The 17,836-nt window shown below is 41.5% G+C and overlaps 1 protein-coding gene across 1 annotated transcript in view; it reads right to left on the bottom strand.

Annotated features, from left to right (window-relative positions):
* Positions 1-17,251, bottom strand: part of scn8ab (sodium channel, voltage gated, type VIII, alpha subunit b) — a 45,473-nt gene extending 28,222 nt beyond the window's left edge. Inside the window, exons 1-6 of the mRNA XM_053444736.1 lie at positions 17,147-17,251; positions 12,537-12,875; positions 4,377-4,495; positions 3,527-3,616; positions 3,309-3,437; positions 1,617-1,708 (exon numbers count right to left, since the gene is read on the bottom strand). Of these exons, the coding sequence (XP_053300711.1) occupies positions 1,617-1,708; positions 3,309-3,437; positions 3,527-3,616; positions 4,377-4,495; positions 12,537-12,818 (712 nt within the window). The 5' untranslated portion in view covers positions 12,819-12,875; positions 17,147-17,251. The remainder of the gene's footprint in view (positions 1-1,616; positions 1,709-3,308; positions 3,438-3,526; positions 3,617-4,376; positions 4,496-12,536; positions 12,876-17,146) is intronic.
* Positions 17,252-17,836: the final 585 nt, after the last annotated feature.

Here is a 17,836-nt window from a genome sequence, read left to right as displayed (position 1 = left end):
CTAGAGGTTTTAGAAGAAGATGCGAGCCGATGTCACTAAGTTGTAACTCCAAACCCACGAGCACTCGATTTTAGAAAAGGCTATTTTTACAACATGATATTTATATATAATTTTTCGAAAGTAGCCTATATGTCACTGTAAAAATACATTACAAAAGTAATTTTTTTACAACACCAAACAAACACAACAAACACTGCAGCTATTCGGGACGTTTCCATCAGAAAGACACATTTAAATTTTCACAAAATTGAAAATTGTTGACTTTATATAAGTGCAAAGTTATTATTACTCCAGCTGCATGTAGCATCCATCCGAAGAAGATAAACTGTATCATGATATTAAGATTTCCCCTTTAACCCCTGTGTTCATCTGTGGAAACATCCCTGACTATAACCACAGTGATTAATTTGACTGAATCCAACAAATCAAACAAACACGCAGCCTTACAAACAGCAAGCAGCCAGAACTGGGCTCAGTCGAGGGAGCGGGAGGTGAGGAGGAGAAAGAGAGGACAGGCGAGGAAGAGTAGGAGGTCGGGAGGGGCAATGAGAGGTGGCATGCATGTCATTTAAACGCCAAGGCTGAAGGAAGTGAGTCTGTGTCAGCATCACTCGTCTGTAAACCATGATGGGGACTTTGCTTTAACATGAAGGACCGCTCCCATCCCGTCGCCACTTTCTCTCACTCTGTCGTGCTGGGCGAGCCCACAGGCCGGTTCAGCCAAGAGCACAACTGAGCACTACATGCTGGAGGGTGACTTTACTCTAGTGTACTGTACTACTATGTATTGAGTGTGAGCATGTGTGTACTGACTTATAGTGACTTCATAGTTTCTACACAACTGTCCAAGTTATGTGTCTCGTTTCACAACCATTTTGAGTTTATCTAATGTTCAAGCGAATGTATTAACGTATTTGACTGTGTTTGCTATAAATCCTACTAATATATGAGCAGAATTTTGCTCATATTTGATATTTATCTAATCATGTTTCCCTTACTCTCACAGGATGGAAAAAGATCTTCAAATATAAGAAAAATAAGTCATGAGTCATTTTACACCTAAAAGAAAAACAAAAATCCAGGAGAAAAGCCCCTTAAAAGCCAAACTTGTAAAAGCATCTGTCTCAAAGCTTCATGCAGCATCAGTGTGTTGTCATTAGGCTTGGCAGTCTTAGGAAATTTTAAAGTCTTAAGAAATAAGAAGGCATTGTCATAAACTGACAAATTAGATCAGTGTATGAAATAAAGGTGAATGCAAACCAGTTGTAATCGTTTGTTTTACTTCACCCTGTATGTCAGCACCTTGGAAATAATATTTCTATTCAATGTAAAGCATTCATAATAGTAATGCTTTACATTGAATAGAAATGTACAGAAAGACAGTTGTTGTCTAACATACCGGTGTCCATGGGTCATGTGAGCCCACACTACCAATAGACTGCTAAGCCTATCAAAAATGTATTGCTACCATTTTTGATCGCCATAAAACAAAAGTAAAAAGGTAGAAATTCTGAAACTTAGTCTATAAAAAAAGAAAAACAATATGAAAGTGATAGTAATAAAGACGGCTAACAGCTAAAGTAAGCTCAGCCTTAGTGTTTAAATGGGAGTCTCACCTGGAATGACAGAAATTGTTTTCAATGCTCGGAGAACCCTGAACGTTCTCAGCGCCGAGACATTCCCAAGGTCCACAAACTCTGTTACATATCTGCAACAAGGTAGGATGACACACAATACAGAACCCCATGACACACAACACACACAGTAACGACACGCACAGACGCACGCAAGAGCGCGCACGAGCACGACACCAGCACCACCATCGAAGACCGGGAGGGGACACCACGGTGAGAGAGAGAGCGCCTGTCCGACCAGTGGGAAAAGAGCGAAGGAGGAAGAGGGAAGGACTGAAACAAAACCACACCCAACATCAACCCCGTGACATCGCCCGCCCGCAAACACAGAACACCTGGACTGTCTTACCTGGGATAACTGAAATTGTTTTCAAAGCCCTCAGAACCCTGAACGTACGCAGGGCTGACACATTGCCTAGGTTTACAAACTCTGTTATATACCTGCAAGGTGGATCAGATAGAGATACTCAGCAGCCGTCCCACACACAGGAAAGAGAGAATAGATAGTTACATGGTAATTCGATGAGCATCATGAGGGTGGTTTGATGAACTGATGTGGAGTCAAGGTGCTGTGGGCAATTTCTGTTTGCAAGCTTTTGCAACGTTTCACATATTATTAAATTCAATGTTCTCAGGTCAAAATGTCAAAGATCTTAATAGCAATTAATAACGAGGACTTACTTATAGCCTATAATCTGCAAACAACAGGAGGGGATCAACTTCATATCCAGAGAGAAGATGACATCAAACAAAATATTGGCATTGAAATCAATTTGAATAAGAGACTTGAAAAGGTAAAAATGTGTTTGTTTATAGTTGCCCCCGACTGCTGAGTGAAGATTAGACAGAGTTGCCTCTTCACCATTTACATTTTGTGATGTATATCACCTATATATTTTATATATCTCGAGATTTGCCCACAGCAGCTATACAATAGTAAAGTTCTGTCTTTATCTTTGTTCTGATAAAATAGAACCATCATGTGTTAAAACAACCGCAGGTGACTGCAGATAACACACTGCAGTTTGTACTTAGACGATTAAATCAAATGGAAAACATTTGACTAAAGGTTGTGTTATGATACCCACTCCATAATGAAATATACATGTTAATCTTTAAACTGACTAAACTGACTATTACTAAAATGTTTAATGTCTGAAGATTAATTGCCCTCTGAATTTTGAGAATAAATATGTGTTCCTGAACTCTGATTTCCTCAAACAATCCCACAATGCACCACAGCAGTTTTAATAGACGCAAAAATTTACAAAAAATTGTTTGCCTGCTCCTTCTAGTAAGCAATCACCTGTCTATAATAAGGAAGACGTAAATGAGTGAATGAGGGAGTGATCTTAACGTCAGACTCATCTGACAGCAGATCATTTAATTCACCATATTAGTATGAGCACAGCTGTCACAGTAGTTTTATGATGACTTTGTTTCACTGATGCTTCTGATAAGCCAGCAGGTGTTAACACACCTAAATGGAGTCCATGTGTTTTTGTGCAGTGAGGAAGCTCCGTTTGCATGTGAGATTCATCTGTTCTATATCTAAATGAAATGTTAAATGTCATCTTTGTATTTGTCATGTTAATTTCTTGCTCTGACTGCTGTGCTCTTTACATTTGACCAAAGGCGTCTATGTACATTCTAATAACGGGGTTAAATACTTACGCCATTGAGATGACCATGAAATCCAGCCAGTTCCATGGGTCCCTGAGAAAGGTGAACCCATCTATACAGAAGCCTCGCGCCACAATTTTTGTGAGTGACTCAAACGTATAGATACCTGTGAAGGTATACCTTGAAAAGAAGAAAGAAGACAGTAAATAGTGACAGACACATGAAACAAGCACATGATATCTGAGGAGGAAGTATGTATGTATACTTACTCTACTTGTTTAGACCACTCCGGAGGATCACTAAATGTCATGAATATACAGTTGGTCAAAATCGTACACATGATGATCATGCTGAATAACGTGAGAAGACAAGTTAAGGAAAAATATGAACAATTCTTCTGACAATTAAAATAATTCTAACAAAGCAACAACTAAAATAAAATACTAATACTAGAGCCCGACCAATTTAGCAGTTGGCTGATATCGGTCGATATGAGCCACAGATATACTGTATCAGTAACTGTGTTTGTGTTTGCTGATATGAAAATTAGAATAAACAATGCCGTTCTATTTGAGTTTTCTTTTTATTTATAGTTATTTGGACTAAAGTTTACAGTTGAACTGTAAATTGTCAAACTTCAACTACATTTCAGTGTCATAAGGACATCTTAGGAATCATTCCCAAGTATTTAAATAAATATATATATATATATATATAAATATATATATATATATCTGGTGGGGTGGATCCAGGGGTGGGGTCATGGGGCACTGGCCCCAGCTTAAATCTGTCCAGTCAGTAATGTAAATTGTGGACCCTTAATGAAAAATGTAAGACCCGCCATTGTTTATCGGTCAATATATCATATCAGAAATGTTTAACAACCTAATATCGGCATCGGCCCCCAAAGGAATCTGTTTCGGTCGAGCTCTATCGAAGACTAAAGTAAAGCCCTAAGGAAGAGGGCTGAGAGAAGACAATGACTTAGTGCTGACAGAGCATTGGCTTCACTTACTATTCACTCGACACGATAGAAACAGAAAATAACAAGCAATATGTAACTACTAAAACATATTTTTCACAGTAAAACATAGAAAAATAGATCACTTGAAAGGATATGAATGTATCAAAATCATAATAGCTATTCGCCTAAGTAGATTAAAAGGGCTTAAGATGTACACAGAGGGCGTGGCACTGAAGCGGAAGATTGTTTTCCCTTTGTTTATGACTATAAATGTCTGTGGAGAGAGAGAGAAAGAGAGAGAGAGTCAGTTAGATCATTCAAAGAATCAATTACACGTCACATATGGTTCCTTAGATGGTCTGAACACCTTTGTGCCCCCTTATTTTAACCAGAGGAAGAGATGAGTGTAACTTGGCTGCTGATTGGCTGATGTAAGTCCTGAGCTCACCTCTGAGTCATGAGGCATTGCTGCATTGGTTTCAGCTATATAACAAAGCTGGTTCTCACAATACAGGAGATTCTGAAATTCATCAGAATGCAGCGTTTTGACTTGAGTCTTCACGGCGTTGTCATCCATTTAATAAAGAGACCCCGGTGAGTAAAGAACTTCTGCCCTTAAACTAGACCATAGGAGAAACACAGTAGTAAAAAGATAGAGGATTACACAAGGGCACAAAGTCAGAGGAAGGAAGGACACAGACATCGCTCCCTCCTGTGTGTCAACACCTCTGCCCTGCTTGCATCAGACCGAGCCTCTGCCTCTGCCTCGGCCTGTCTGCTGCTCCTGAGCCGCCTCAGGAGCAGCAGACAGGCGCACACGCATGGGAAGCTCTCTCCTCTCCGCGGGCCAAATGCTTCTCTTCTCCCCAAGTTTAAAGCTCTTACTGGAAGAGAACCGCAAATGCTGACATCGATCAGGGGCAGATCTGCTGACTCTCAGGCTCTCAACAACCACTCCCCACCCATAAACAGCGCCGGGCCAAGTGAGGCTGGGCACTGGGGTGAGGCAGCAGCGTGTTTTCTTTGTGCACACCTATAGGCGCTTGTGGATGTTTGTGCACGATTTTGGACACAAACGATGCAGGGTCAGAATGGGAAGTATAAGTATTTAACAAACGCACAAGCGGGTTACTTTACATTCACAACCTCTGTTGCTCCCAATTTCTTTAAAAGCATCTTGGTTAAAAGCTGATTCACAGACGGATGATAAATGTGTGGTTTGGATGAAAATCCGTGAGTGAGTCCTTCCTCACCCCATCCTCTCTTCACACACAGTAAATATTAACAGAAAACATATTATGTCCTGCATGGAAGGTAATACTGTCAAACAGTACTTGATATGACATATCAAATTCATATCTGGAAATACAAAAATGTATAAAACCTTGAATTTAAAATGCAAAATTGCATTTAGATCTTTTGGATTCAATTTTAAGTGATACACAGTTTGTGTAGATGTTGATGTTCTGTGAACTGACAAAGAAACATATGCATTATGTGCATTTAAGCATTGATAAATGATAACAATAACAACTGACAAATGATGACGGACAACTTGATGGTGCAGAGAACACACTTATAATAAAGCCATTTGGTCTTTAGTATGCACATGACAACGAGAAAAAGACACACTCCACAAGTTCGCCATTCTCACCACGGGAAACACTAGGAAGAATTGTTGAGGCGACCATCAGTGTCCTGAGACAAGTGGTGTCCTGAAATCTAATTAAAGTAAAAATAGCGTCCACAATGTGGGGGAAGACAAAATGTATTCTCTCCACTAGAGGACTCCTCTCTCCTCCCTCTTTGATTCTTTCTGCATACAGAGCATCTACTTGAAATATCCTCTCACTGTTTTCCTATCGCTGAGAGAAAATCATTTTCTTGATAACTGTAACAGGATGTCATAATGTGATTATGACCTATACATACATATACATACATAATGAGACTAATGAGACCAAGGTCAGAATACTCCACATGTCTTAATTTAATTATTGCTTATTGTGAATATGCTCTTATTCGTGTTATTATTAAGAAAAATACTGTTTACATCACACTTATTCCAATTATTGTCTTAATCTGGTTAATATCTAAATGTTGGTATCCACATATGTCATAAGTTCCTTATATGGATTTGTGAAGGTTTTTGAGAACTTCAGAGATCAAGAAATGGCATTCCTGCATATGTGTGCTTTGTGCCTATTGAGTCTGGCTTTTGAGGTCGGTCATCCTCTTCACCAAATGGAAATTCACTAAATTTTTCTAAAAGATTCTTAATCTAACAACAAGGAAGCATCAGAAAGTCAATGACCTGAGTCAATTTGGAGACGGAAAATGTGTTGATGGATGCCTGGTCCAGTTACAAGAAGGAATGCAAATATCAGACAATTGACGTCATTGATTGTTGGATCTGCAACAATAATTGACCACAATCGATCAATGGATTAATCTTATAAAATACAAATTTGATGAATTTCCTCAATTGTTATGGGCTATTTTCACAGCACACTTTTTAATAATAAGGTAAATAAAGTAACTTAAACTAGATAAACTAGTAATATTGCTAAAATATGAATGGCTTAACAGAATAATAGAAGAGGAAGCTACAGTGAGTTGGATTAATGAGGAGCTGCAGGCAGTATGTGCTTATTGTAATTTGGATGAACTCCATGTAATGGATGTAAGCAGCATCTTTGCTGTTGTATAGAAAACCACTCACTCCAATCACATGATCAAACACCCACAGGAGCACAATTCAAACATAATTTTGTTGTTTAATATATTCTTCCAAAAATAACTTCCCCAAACTAATTCATTTCCCAGAGACACAATGTAAAATGTTTGACAGACAGTGAATTGGTGACAACCAATCTTTGAATTCAAGGTCTTAATTTCCACAACACCTTTCGATGGCATATTGACCATGTTTGGGAAGCTCACTTTGAGGAACGGCATGAATATAATCACATTGACTTGATGGATCACAAGACACTCTATATGTAACACAAAGGATGTTAAAGGCCTTCACACACAGTGCATAAAGATGCACAGCTACACTCCTCCCTATAACTACACCTACACAGCTCAGCAGAGTGAGCTTCAAGCCTTATTTGCTGCAAAGCAGGAAAAATGTTCCTAATTCTCCACAGAGCTTTCAAGAAAAAGGCACATATGCAAGAAATCTGGAGGCAGAATGCAGCTCCAAGGACAGTGTGTGTGTGTGTGTGTGTGTGTGTGTGTGTGTGTGTGTGTGTGTGTGTGTGTGTGTGTGTGTGTGTGTGTGTGTGTAGTAGCAGCTGATATGAAGAGGGGCTTGCAGGGGTATGGGACAGCAGCAGAGGGAGGCGAAGAGAGAAAGACAGAGATGAGGGGGTGGAGGGGGAGTGATGCAGAACAGAAAGCCAGAGAGCTGCAGAGGAGAGGGAGGGAGCCAAACCTGAGATGGATGGTGGGAGGACTGGGGAGGCATGCAGCAGCAGAGAGAGAGAGAGAGAAACTGAGAATGAGATGATGAGGGAGATGTAAGTAGGTAAACAGGCTGTAATCAGGGGGGGGGGGGGGGGGGGTTCTCTTCCCCTAATACTCCTTGCAGGACCCCAGCCTGACAAACACAGGACTGATACTGCACATAATTGACTCTCTATCTGGTCTTTCTAAGCTGCAGACCTATAAGAAGACTGCAATAATGATTGTTATAACAATGAGTTGATTAAGAGATTAGATTATGTTTTTATGAGGAAGAATCTGTATTTTCTCCGATTTTCTATATGGCTGCAAATGAAATATTGTAGGTTTTTGAACTAGTGGATGAACTAAAAAAGACACTATCAACAATAAATAAATTAATGAAAAGCGGTTAAATCTAGGGTTGGTGATCCTGGGAAATCTGGCAAGAGCCGGCTGCAGGACTTTAAATGACCTTCATAACATCATAACATATGATTTTAAATGAAATCTTATTTGGTTTTAAACGTCTCTTTGCAAAACAATAGACAACGCTACACACAGATTAGCTGGATTTCCGCCTGTTCTGTTATGAGCACCTGGTTTTGGACTGGGTGCAAAGCAAAAATTATGGTTTATAAAAAATACTAAATAGCAGTAGCTTTAGTTTTAGTAACTGTACCTCAAACATAAATTTATAACCTTCTTCAGTAAGAAATGTTCACTAATGTCTCACCTAAAACACTGCAAACGTATGTCCCTGCAAATTATGCCACACTAAGTGAAAATAAATGCATCATCACCACTTTTTTTTTTCCGACCTGTATGTTGTGCTGCAAAACCCTGCTTTCCCCACCCCTCATTCTTTACACCAACCTGGCTCCAGCAGTGAAAGGACACTCAACCCCCTCCACCCCGTCCCTCCCTCATTCAGCCTCAGTACAGGAGGATGCTGTGTCATCATAGACTGAGGACTCAGACAGAGCACTAAAGCCTGGCCCTTGCTCTAATTTACTACACCCTGAAAAAAAAGAGTGCCGGAAAGGAAGGGGGGGGGGGGGGGGGGGGGCAGAGAGACAGAGATGGTGGGATGGGGACATAATGTAATGGTATGTGCAGTGCTACATGCTCGAGATCCAGATTTGACTTCTGCATTAGCCATGAGCTCCCCTGCTGCACTCGCTAACAGATGCAGGAGCCTGAAAACAACAGCCTGGTTTTCTGCACACTCCTGATACAAGAAGCGAAATGTCACCGTCAGGAGGAGGAGGAAGCTTTTGCATCGTTGTTCATACTTCCTTTTTCCACCATACGGTTGAACAACAGCCTATTCAAGCTGAATCATCTTAGCCCTATTTCATTGCACCCTATATCATACTCAAACGCTGTAGCAGCTAAAACACAAGAATGCCTTCCATCCATCCATCCATCCATCCATCTATCCCGGCCTGCTCTTCCTGTGTGACTACAGCACCTTTAACATTGCCTAATCACATCAGACATTTGAAAAGCCCAGGCAGTCCTCTCCCCGTCACAGGGGAAAACAAGAACTGCAACGCTGCATTTCTCTACCTCACCACTGCCCCCTCTTCCTCCCTTTGATGCATGAGTGCTGTGATCAGGTTTCCTGCAGCTGACGGTAACACACTCACACACTCACGCACACACGCACACAGGCACACAGGCACACACACTCATTGACATACAGTGCTATGGTGAGCATTAGGATGGCTGTCGGTCGAGTAGAGGAGACGAGCAGCAGGAAAAGGTGAGGCCGTGAACAGCTAGAGGAGGAATGGCCATTAACCATGAATATACTAAAAGGGACTTCCTCAGCCGGGATAAAGGACAGAGACATTAGTAGATTAGGAAAATGACTGATGTGACTGATGAGCATGGGATGATTGGGTCTTAGCCCGTGACTCTCATTGAACTGATACAACACAGGGGTCTGCAGTATATGTTGAAGTCAGCAGATCTTGACTAAGCAGAATGAGGAGCTAGAACCCGTACAAGCAGAAACCCAAGGGGTAAGCAGTCTAAAAGCCCAGTAAACCTTACAGCCATTTTAAAAGCCCCTTAAAAACGTTCCCTTTAAGTCCATACTGTTGACACTGCAAATGCTTTTTTCATTTAAATTCATGATGAGAATAATTTGAAAACTCTTAAATGCCAATGAGCTATATGTTTATATTTCTCATGAACTCCCTTAAATTCCTAAAATTATATGTGTGTGGGCACAACATCCCTGAGTGTACCTGCTTTTGTGTGTTCACTGACACAGATTTACACCCAATAGCAGTTCAGAAATAATATTTATTAGGACCCGAGCACCGAATTGTGAGAGGCCCTATTGAAATTGTGATTTTGTAGATAAATCTCTATTTTTTTCCACACCATAAATATATTACAATTTAACAAATCTGAATAAAGAAATTGAATAGTATTTGCAAAGTGAAGATGCATAGCATTTTCAATTAAAGGGTTTAAACATCTGTTAACTTTAATTACAACAAGTCTTCTAAGTTAATAGAGTAATTCTAGTTCTGTGGTCACACCACAGTTCATTGTTCATCACAGTGACTACAGAGTTTAAGGGCACAAATGTAATTTACAATAATCAGAGCATTAAATGAGGAGGCACATTCAGAGAGTCTGAAGGTTTGTTAATGTTCATTATATTGTTTCCTACAGTCAGTATAGGAAACACTGCTTTTAAACTTCATGGGGTTTTCACAACAAGTTTAAACACCCCCAATATTATGAGATAATGAAATATCTGACGAATGGTAATAATGTGTAGATGGAGATTTGGTTTCAGCTGTGTAAGGTCACCACTTAACTTTTTCAGGAATAAAACCACTCCACCAAATTGCCTTGAGACAGAATAATTTTTTTAACTTCCTGACAGCACTTTGACAGCACTATAACTCTTAATATTTCACATTCAGCCGACCATTCAACCATCAACTATGCAGGAATTAAAAATTAAAACAATTTCATGAAATCACCAAAGTCTCCTTGTGTTGACACCATACAATGTCTTGCTCACATTTGCCTGAAATATATAAAGGTATACAGTCAAAGAGGCGTGTGAGTTGAGCCAATGGCGAAAAACTCTGCTTCCCTTCAGTCACCAAAGTGCGGCACCACAGAGGAGAGTGAGGGGAGGGAAAGAAGTATGCATTGGGAAATAAGCAAAGTGGGGGAGGATAATAAGAGGAGAATACAACCCTCACTCTGGCCACCACTGAACTAAAGAGCTGTGGATCAATAGATCACAAAAGGCTCATACACTTGATAGTTTCATCCCAGCTTGGAGGGAGAGCTGCTGGTAGAGACGAGCAGTCCTGCTGACTGGGCTTCTCTCTACCGTACAGGTCGCAGATTCCCTTACACATTATCACTGCCACCACACAGGAGACTGGCTCCTCCTCAGCTAGAAACAGCCGAGGGTACTATAGCATGCTGCTGCCCTTTCCTCGCCACTTCCTGTCCCCTCCTGCATCTTCTGCATACACTCACCATTCCTCTTTTGATAGTGCAGGGTTGGACCAAGCTGGAGTTTAAGTGATGTGACAGTGAAGCCTTAAGATGTCTATGTTGATATTCTGCACAATCTTTAAAATACTGCACATATTTGCATCTGTTTTTTGTGATCTTTTTTATTTATTCTTTAATATATTCTCTAAGCTTTCACTTCTTGCTCTTGTACTCTAGGTAATTGCCTTTACATTTCTCCTTAAAGTTCAGTACTTGCTTCTTATTCTGCTTTCTCTTCCCCCCTATACTTTTCTACTTAATATGTTTGAAATGCACCAAACACCAAAGCAAATTCCTTGATTGTTTACCAACACATATCCTGTTTGTGTCAGCTGCCACACATCGCATTAATCCAGCAGAAATGATGCTACTGCATGACATATCTGAGGTGATACATTGATACTGATGTACGTATGGCCCGACCTTCAATCCATTTTCAGAGGTGCTTATCTGTTTTAAACTCCAAACAAAAACAGATAGTGAAACGCCAAACTCAAAAGGTCAGACAGAAATATTAAGCGAGTCAATTATCGTTAATAAAAACATGGCTGCATCCCATTAAAGAGGAGTTCAAAATGTTATCTTTTAGATCCCTACACCTTTCTCACACATGCATGCACACACTTTAAAGCTGAATTATTACTCGGCTGCACTGATGAAAATGTTATTCCCTCTGACAATTTGTTGGACAGAGCACCCTCCATCTGACAGCAATGATTGGTTATTTGTCATCACCACGGATTAACACAGACTATCAATCTAAACTGCAGAAAGTTATGTGAAGGTAACTGAGCCTAAAAACTGCTCCACAGCAGCCCTGCAGTGTTGCGGGAGCAGAGTAACCAAATGTGACTCTACCTCAGTTGTGTGTGGGTTTCACAGATGTAAGAATATACTCAAAGGTATTGTAGGATCTCACGGTGCTTCTGAATGATGCAGTGACTATCTCTGAGGCGTCAGGGACTGAATAGAAGTGAAAAGCTCCTCAATGCCTCAAGGTCATCTTTGCTATTATGCTAACCCTATCCCTGTACTGAAAACAGTAGCTTCCATTTGACTAAATTGATAAGAGACCTGAATCTGTTATAAAAGTGAGTTTCATAACATATATCAGAAATGTGCTGTTGGTTTGCAGTGTCGCTGTTTCACACGAGATAGAGTAAAGTTTTAGCTCATTTGCGGCTTCATCACAACAGCTGCAAAACACTTCTGTAAAGATTTAAAGGAATGTCAATTTCCCTCAACAATATTTAGCTTCTTCATTTGGACACTTATATGATGAGAGGAAGAAAAGCAGGTGCATGTGCCCTGTGGGGCTAACTCACTTTCTTGTTCAAGTAGTAGGGGTCCAAATCCTGCAGCGGCGTGGAAAACATTCCACTAGGAACGTCACCGTAGATGAACGGCACGCTCTTCCCAGCCTCCAGGTCACTGTTTGGCTTGGGCTCATTTTCGTCAGATGTGTCACGGTGACTACTGTCTGATCTGGGCTTGGGCGGCTTCTTGTTCTTCTCTTCATTGATGCGCTTCTCGATGTTCGCAAGCGACTCTGGGGTGAATTTCTTGAAGCTGTCAGGTCCTGGGGGTGCCATAAGGGGTGCGGCCATGTTTTCATCCTGCAGCTATTTCCTCTTTTATTTGTTTTCCATCCCAGACATGCAGCTCTGAGGGGAAGAGAGAGGGACACGGAGGTGAGGAGGTGAGGAAAAGTGAGCATAAGGAACTGGGCAAAGAAGCCGAAGAGCATGTGAATGAAGGAGAAAAATCATTGTATAACATCTGTTTAAAAAAAAAAAAAAACATTAATTACAACTGTGACTTAAAATGCTGAACATTCCACAGAATATACATACAGATTTAATATATCATATTGCATCATGTTATATTGTTTAAAACCGTATAGATGGAGTTTTAAAGTTCTGCCACAAAATGCAAACAAAGCAAAATGAAGCTGGAAAAGTGCAAACATATGAAACATGGACGAGTCGGCACTATTTCTGCTCTCTTCATCAACTTTAATGACCAAAGCACTGATCCTGATCCCCAAAAAGCTCAGCTTCAGTTTTCAACAGAGACATAATTTCTGCTCTCACTATTATGTTCCCCAAAATCAAGGTGAAAGTGTATATACTGCATGCCTGTTTACTGTATGTCTGACCCTTTACACACCATTTTGCAATATTTATTTCTCAGGGACGTTTATTTTGCATCCATACTCTAACCATGCAAAATACAACATTCTGAGTCATATTTTTCATAAGATTGATATTATCAATGAATACAATGACCCTGTGTAATGTCAATGTTTTGGCAGCATCGCCGGTCTCAGTGAGGATCGGGGTTTGAGTTGTAAAAGCTCTATGCAGCTATCAGCTCATTGGTGTGGTTCGGGCGTCTCTATGCTCAAGAACAACACAACTGTCCTTGTCAACTCTCCCCCCTAGTTGACATGGAGGGGAGAGGTTCCAAGCACACAGGCTAAGACAAATACTTTACACTATACTGCACCACGACAAAGGCTCAAACAATCTTATATTGGCTTGATTGACATGTAATTTTGTCGAGGAGTCTGGTGCTGCATGTTTTTTGAATGAACGTGTTGTATGTTAAGATAAAGGACCGGGCAATCAAAAGATTTCAGTAATTACCGATAGCAATATGACGAAGGGTCCAATGTGACGATATACTGCTTTTACATTGTTCAATCACAGTGAGGAGGTATAACAAATTATTATTCTCTACCTCAGATGTGTGTTTATCAAGTGTTTGTCATTCTCTGCTCATAAAAAAATGGTTTAAAACTCAACCTTCGCTAAGGAGACTCTTTACAACAAATATTTCTCTGACATATATCACGATAATTATTAATTAACTGCTATGAATTTTGTACTGCTTACGATGCAGCAAAGGCTCTTTGCTGTAAATTTGTTTTGGAGTTTCCACCATTTACCAATCACATCCATTCTCATATTATTTAAAGAAGAAGCAGATAAATGAATGGAGACTTGTGGCTGAATGCAATGGGTGGGGCATGAGAATAATACAAATGTTGACAGTTTATAAAGAATGGTGTAATAATGAGCAGTTGTTAAAACACACCGACAGTAACATCTGCTTGTTTTCTTGTTCTCTGTGACGATCTCATTCATCTGATCCAAAGTGGAAAAGCCTTTATGTGACAACACACCTGACACAGGCCTCACCGGCTGGATTCGGATGTTTTAAATCATTCAACTCTATTGACCTAAATAATGACAACCATGGACTAAGCTGTCACACGACATTTTCATAAATAATTACTGTAAATTTGAAGTGGGAGTCATACAACCTCTGATGCTCTGACTCATTGTATAAGCAGTGAGGTTCTATTGACATCATGAACTGCATTTCTCCAGGCTCCCCCTGTTGGCTGATAGCCATGCTGTCTGCTACATCCCATCTAACAGTCAAGTGGCAGCTCAGGGCAAAGTGAGGAAACAATGACAAAAGAGTACACACCTGGAACTGAATCAGAAAGAAGGAGTGAGCAGGAGGAAAATCCACGGGCAGAGAGAAGGAAACAGATCCAACAACTTCTATCTTCAAGAGAGGGAACAAAGCGCAGCCAACCAGAGGAGCAATGAATTCCGATTCAGGTAACCCAACCTCGGCACAACCTCCAAGTCTCCTTCCGGCAATGCAACATCAATTGATCTACCGTCAAGGTGATTCACACCAGGATGAAATAACATGGCCAGTGCATGCGTGACACATAACGCTGGACACAATCCTAAAAAATTTTTTTTAAAAAACAGGCAGCAGAACTGAGAGGCGACCAGAGGAAAGTCCACTAACTTACTGGGTCATATGAAAAAAAAAGCACTGCGTAAAAACGACCAGACTCTAATTAAAAAAGGAAACAGTCAAACAATTAGACTGGATCCTGTTGACGCATGAGAGCGCGCGGGCCAACACATCGCACAGGTATATCCGAGCCAAGTGAGTCCGGAAATTACAAAAAATATATAAATATAGACAAATAAAAACTGAGAAAAAAAATGACCAACTCCCGCTGTCTCAGTTGCCTCCAGTGGGGAGGAGGAGGAGGAGGGGTGGGGGGGAAGCTTGTCCCGGTTCAGCAGCGCAACGGCAAAACTGCTGTGACGCTGCGTCAGGAGAGAAAGGAATCCACAAAGCCTCCGTCCGGATACATGTAGATATCAAATGAATCCTGTATCGTGCGGTTCGCTCTGTGATGGGGAGATGACATCTGATGGGACTCACCGGACACCGCGGAGACACGGTGCTACAGCGAGGAGGGGGAGGGAGGGAGAGAGGGAGGGGTGCACAGGGCACTTGCATCAGAGTCACATGGGCAACAAAAAAAAAAGAACTTACACATCCTTCATTTCCTGCAGTGATATTCTTATAAAAACAACCCACAAGCCTTATAAGTGAGTCCGGCTGTACTGATAACAGCCTAACATGTCCAAGAGGCCTCTGACAACCTCTCATGTCCTGAGTGGATGCCACCTTCTGAGCTGGGTCAGTTTCAGGTCAGGTTAAGTTATGACTGGTACCAGTTTAAAACCTGACTGGTCGTTTTGATGCGTTACAATAGTATTAGGAGCTATTTTCCTAGACGACAGACAATGAGTGAGGAATTAAATGATGATGCCCAGGGCTACTGAGGAGATAAACAACTTCTCCTTTGTTTCTCTGGGACAACTTTGTCCCAGTGTGGGATGAAGACCCGCTCCCCTTCACATTATATGTTAATTCATGAGAAAGGACTGAGGCGGATCTGCAGCCTGTAGGTAAAAGTGCACTGTTTTATACCGAGGCGTGCCTATAGGGCCAAAGCCGAAAATACTGCAGTGTGGTTTATTGCTGCTATGGCTCTAACTAACTAACTCCTAGTAGGTCAGCTGAATACACATCGAGCCATATCCTGACAACACATCATCACTGGCCTCCACATAAAGCATCCCAGCACAAACCAGTCCCGCACCAAAGACAACAGTCAAATGATTTATAGAGAGAGAGAGAGAGAGAGAGAGAGAGAGAGAGAGAGAGAGAGAGAGAGAGAGAGAGAGAGAGAGAGAGAGAGAGAAAAGAAGATAAACTATACAAAGGGCCTTAAGGCTGTACCACACCCGCATATGATGGTGTATGGGGGTTTCAGACACCCCATATGATATGTGGGTGTATAGAGCAAAAACATGACAGGGGAAATCTGATTTCCAATGCGTGAAAAGCGCAGGGGAAAAGGGTGAGAGGATGTGCCAAACTAAAGACGCACCTTCCTCCTCACGCAATACAGTCTCCAAAGACATGGCGAGAGGGAGGGGGTGCACAGAGGTGGTATGTGGGGGTGGGGTGGTGGGGGGTATAAAACTATCATAGCTATAAAATAATGGCAGCGAGAAAACTGCTAGGGGGATGAGTCTGCACTGCAACGCATTACGCATGAAGAGGCGGCTGCGGGGAGCGTGCACTGTAGTTCCAGAGCGGCCGCTCGGAGAAGTTTTACCCTGATCTCACTTTTCCCCCCCATCCTCTATGCGTATGTTTCGCATTCTGCCACAGTGGAGTGTCATTCCGTCCAGCGGCACGCAGGCCAACACCCCAAATAACCCGCTGTCTGCCTCCTTTCCCCCCTCCGCCACCGCGCCGCAGCGCAAGGTGCACGTCTCCCCCTGCGCCCTGTAGAAAACCCCTGCATCTTCCCCGCACTCCCGGCCTCGCATGTTCCTATCTGCTCCATGCTACTGGCACGCAGCCCTCCTCCTCCTCCTCATCCCGCTGCTGCTGCTGCTGCACAGACGCTACACGGTGCCGAGAGGAGAGGGACCGCTCTGCGGCACTGGGATCATGCAGTCAGTCGACAAAGTAGCACTGCGATCCATCCCACGGCCAAAATGTCCAGACAAAGCAGAAAACACAGGCTACTTACTTTTTCTCGCATCAACAGCGGCCCGGACAGCTGTCAGTGGACTGCAGATGTAGGAAAGAGTCGGGAGTAACTGCGGCTGTCGCCATATTGTTGCTGCTATCTTCCTTCCCAGTGCGTGCGGCTACCCTGCATAATTGATGACTCTCAGCAAATTGTTAGGGAGTGTCTGTAAATGCCTTTAGTCTCAATAACGGACAAGAGACCGCAGCATCGTAAGCAGAAAAAAAAAAAACACCGTTCCCTCTACATGTTATAATAGTAGACTCGTTGATATTCTGCTTGGCAGCATTTTTGTTTGCATCCACGAAAATAGGAAATATAGGAATATAAAAAAGGTCCATCAATTTTTGAATAAGATCTGGAAGCTTCCACAATAAAGAAATGTGGAGCTCATAATTATGAGTGTTTATGTAAGAAATGGAAGACTATAAAATTAATGGCAGTTTTTAAGTTTTAAATATATATTTTGACTAGTTACAGTAAAAAAAGCACATGGTAAAAACATTACCATTTGTTCTGCCCTATTCAAGGTGTCCCAGCGAACCAAGGACCCTTACAAGGACCCCAATATCAAAGATGCTGAATGGAATTCATCCATTGTCAATTTAAATATTCATAGCTGCTAAAAAGTGTATCAATGAAAAAGGTGTATTTGCCAACTGCAAACCTGCTGTTTGAATGTTTACACGC

The sequence above is a fragment of the Pleuronectes platessa genome, chromosome 2, assembly GCF_947347685.1.
Source record: "Pleuronectes platessa chromosome 2, fPlePla1.1, whole genome shotgun sequence".
Lineage (NCBI taxonomy): Eukaryota > Metazoa > Chordata > Actinopteri > Pleuronectiformes > Pleuronectidae > Pleuronectes > Pleuronectes platessa.
Note: the sequence above shows the minus strand (reverse complement) of the source record. Positions and strands in the feature narration are given on the sequence as shown.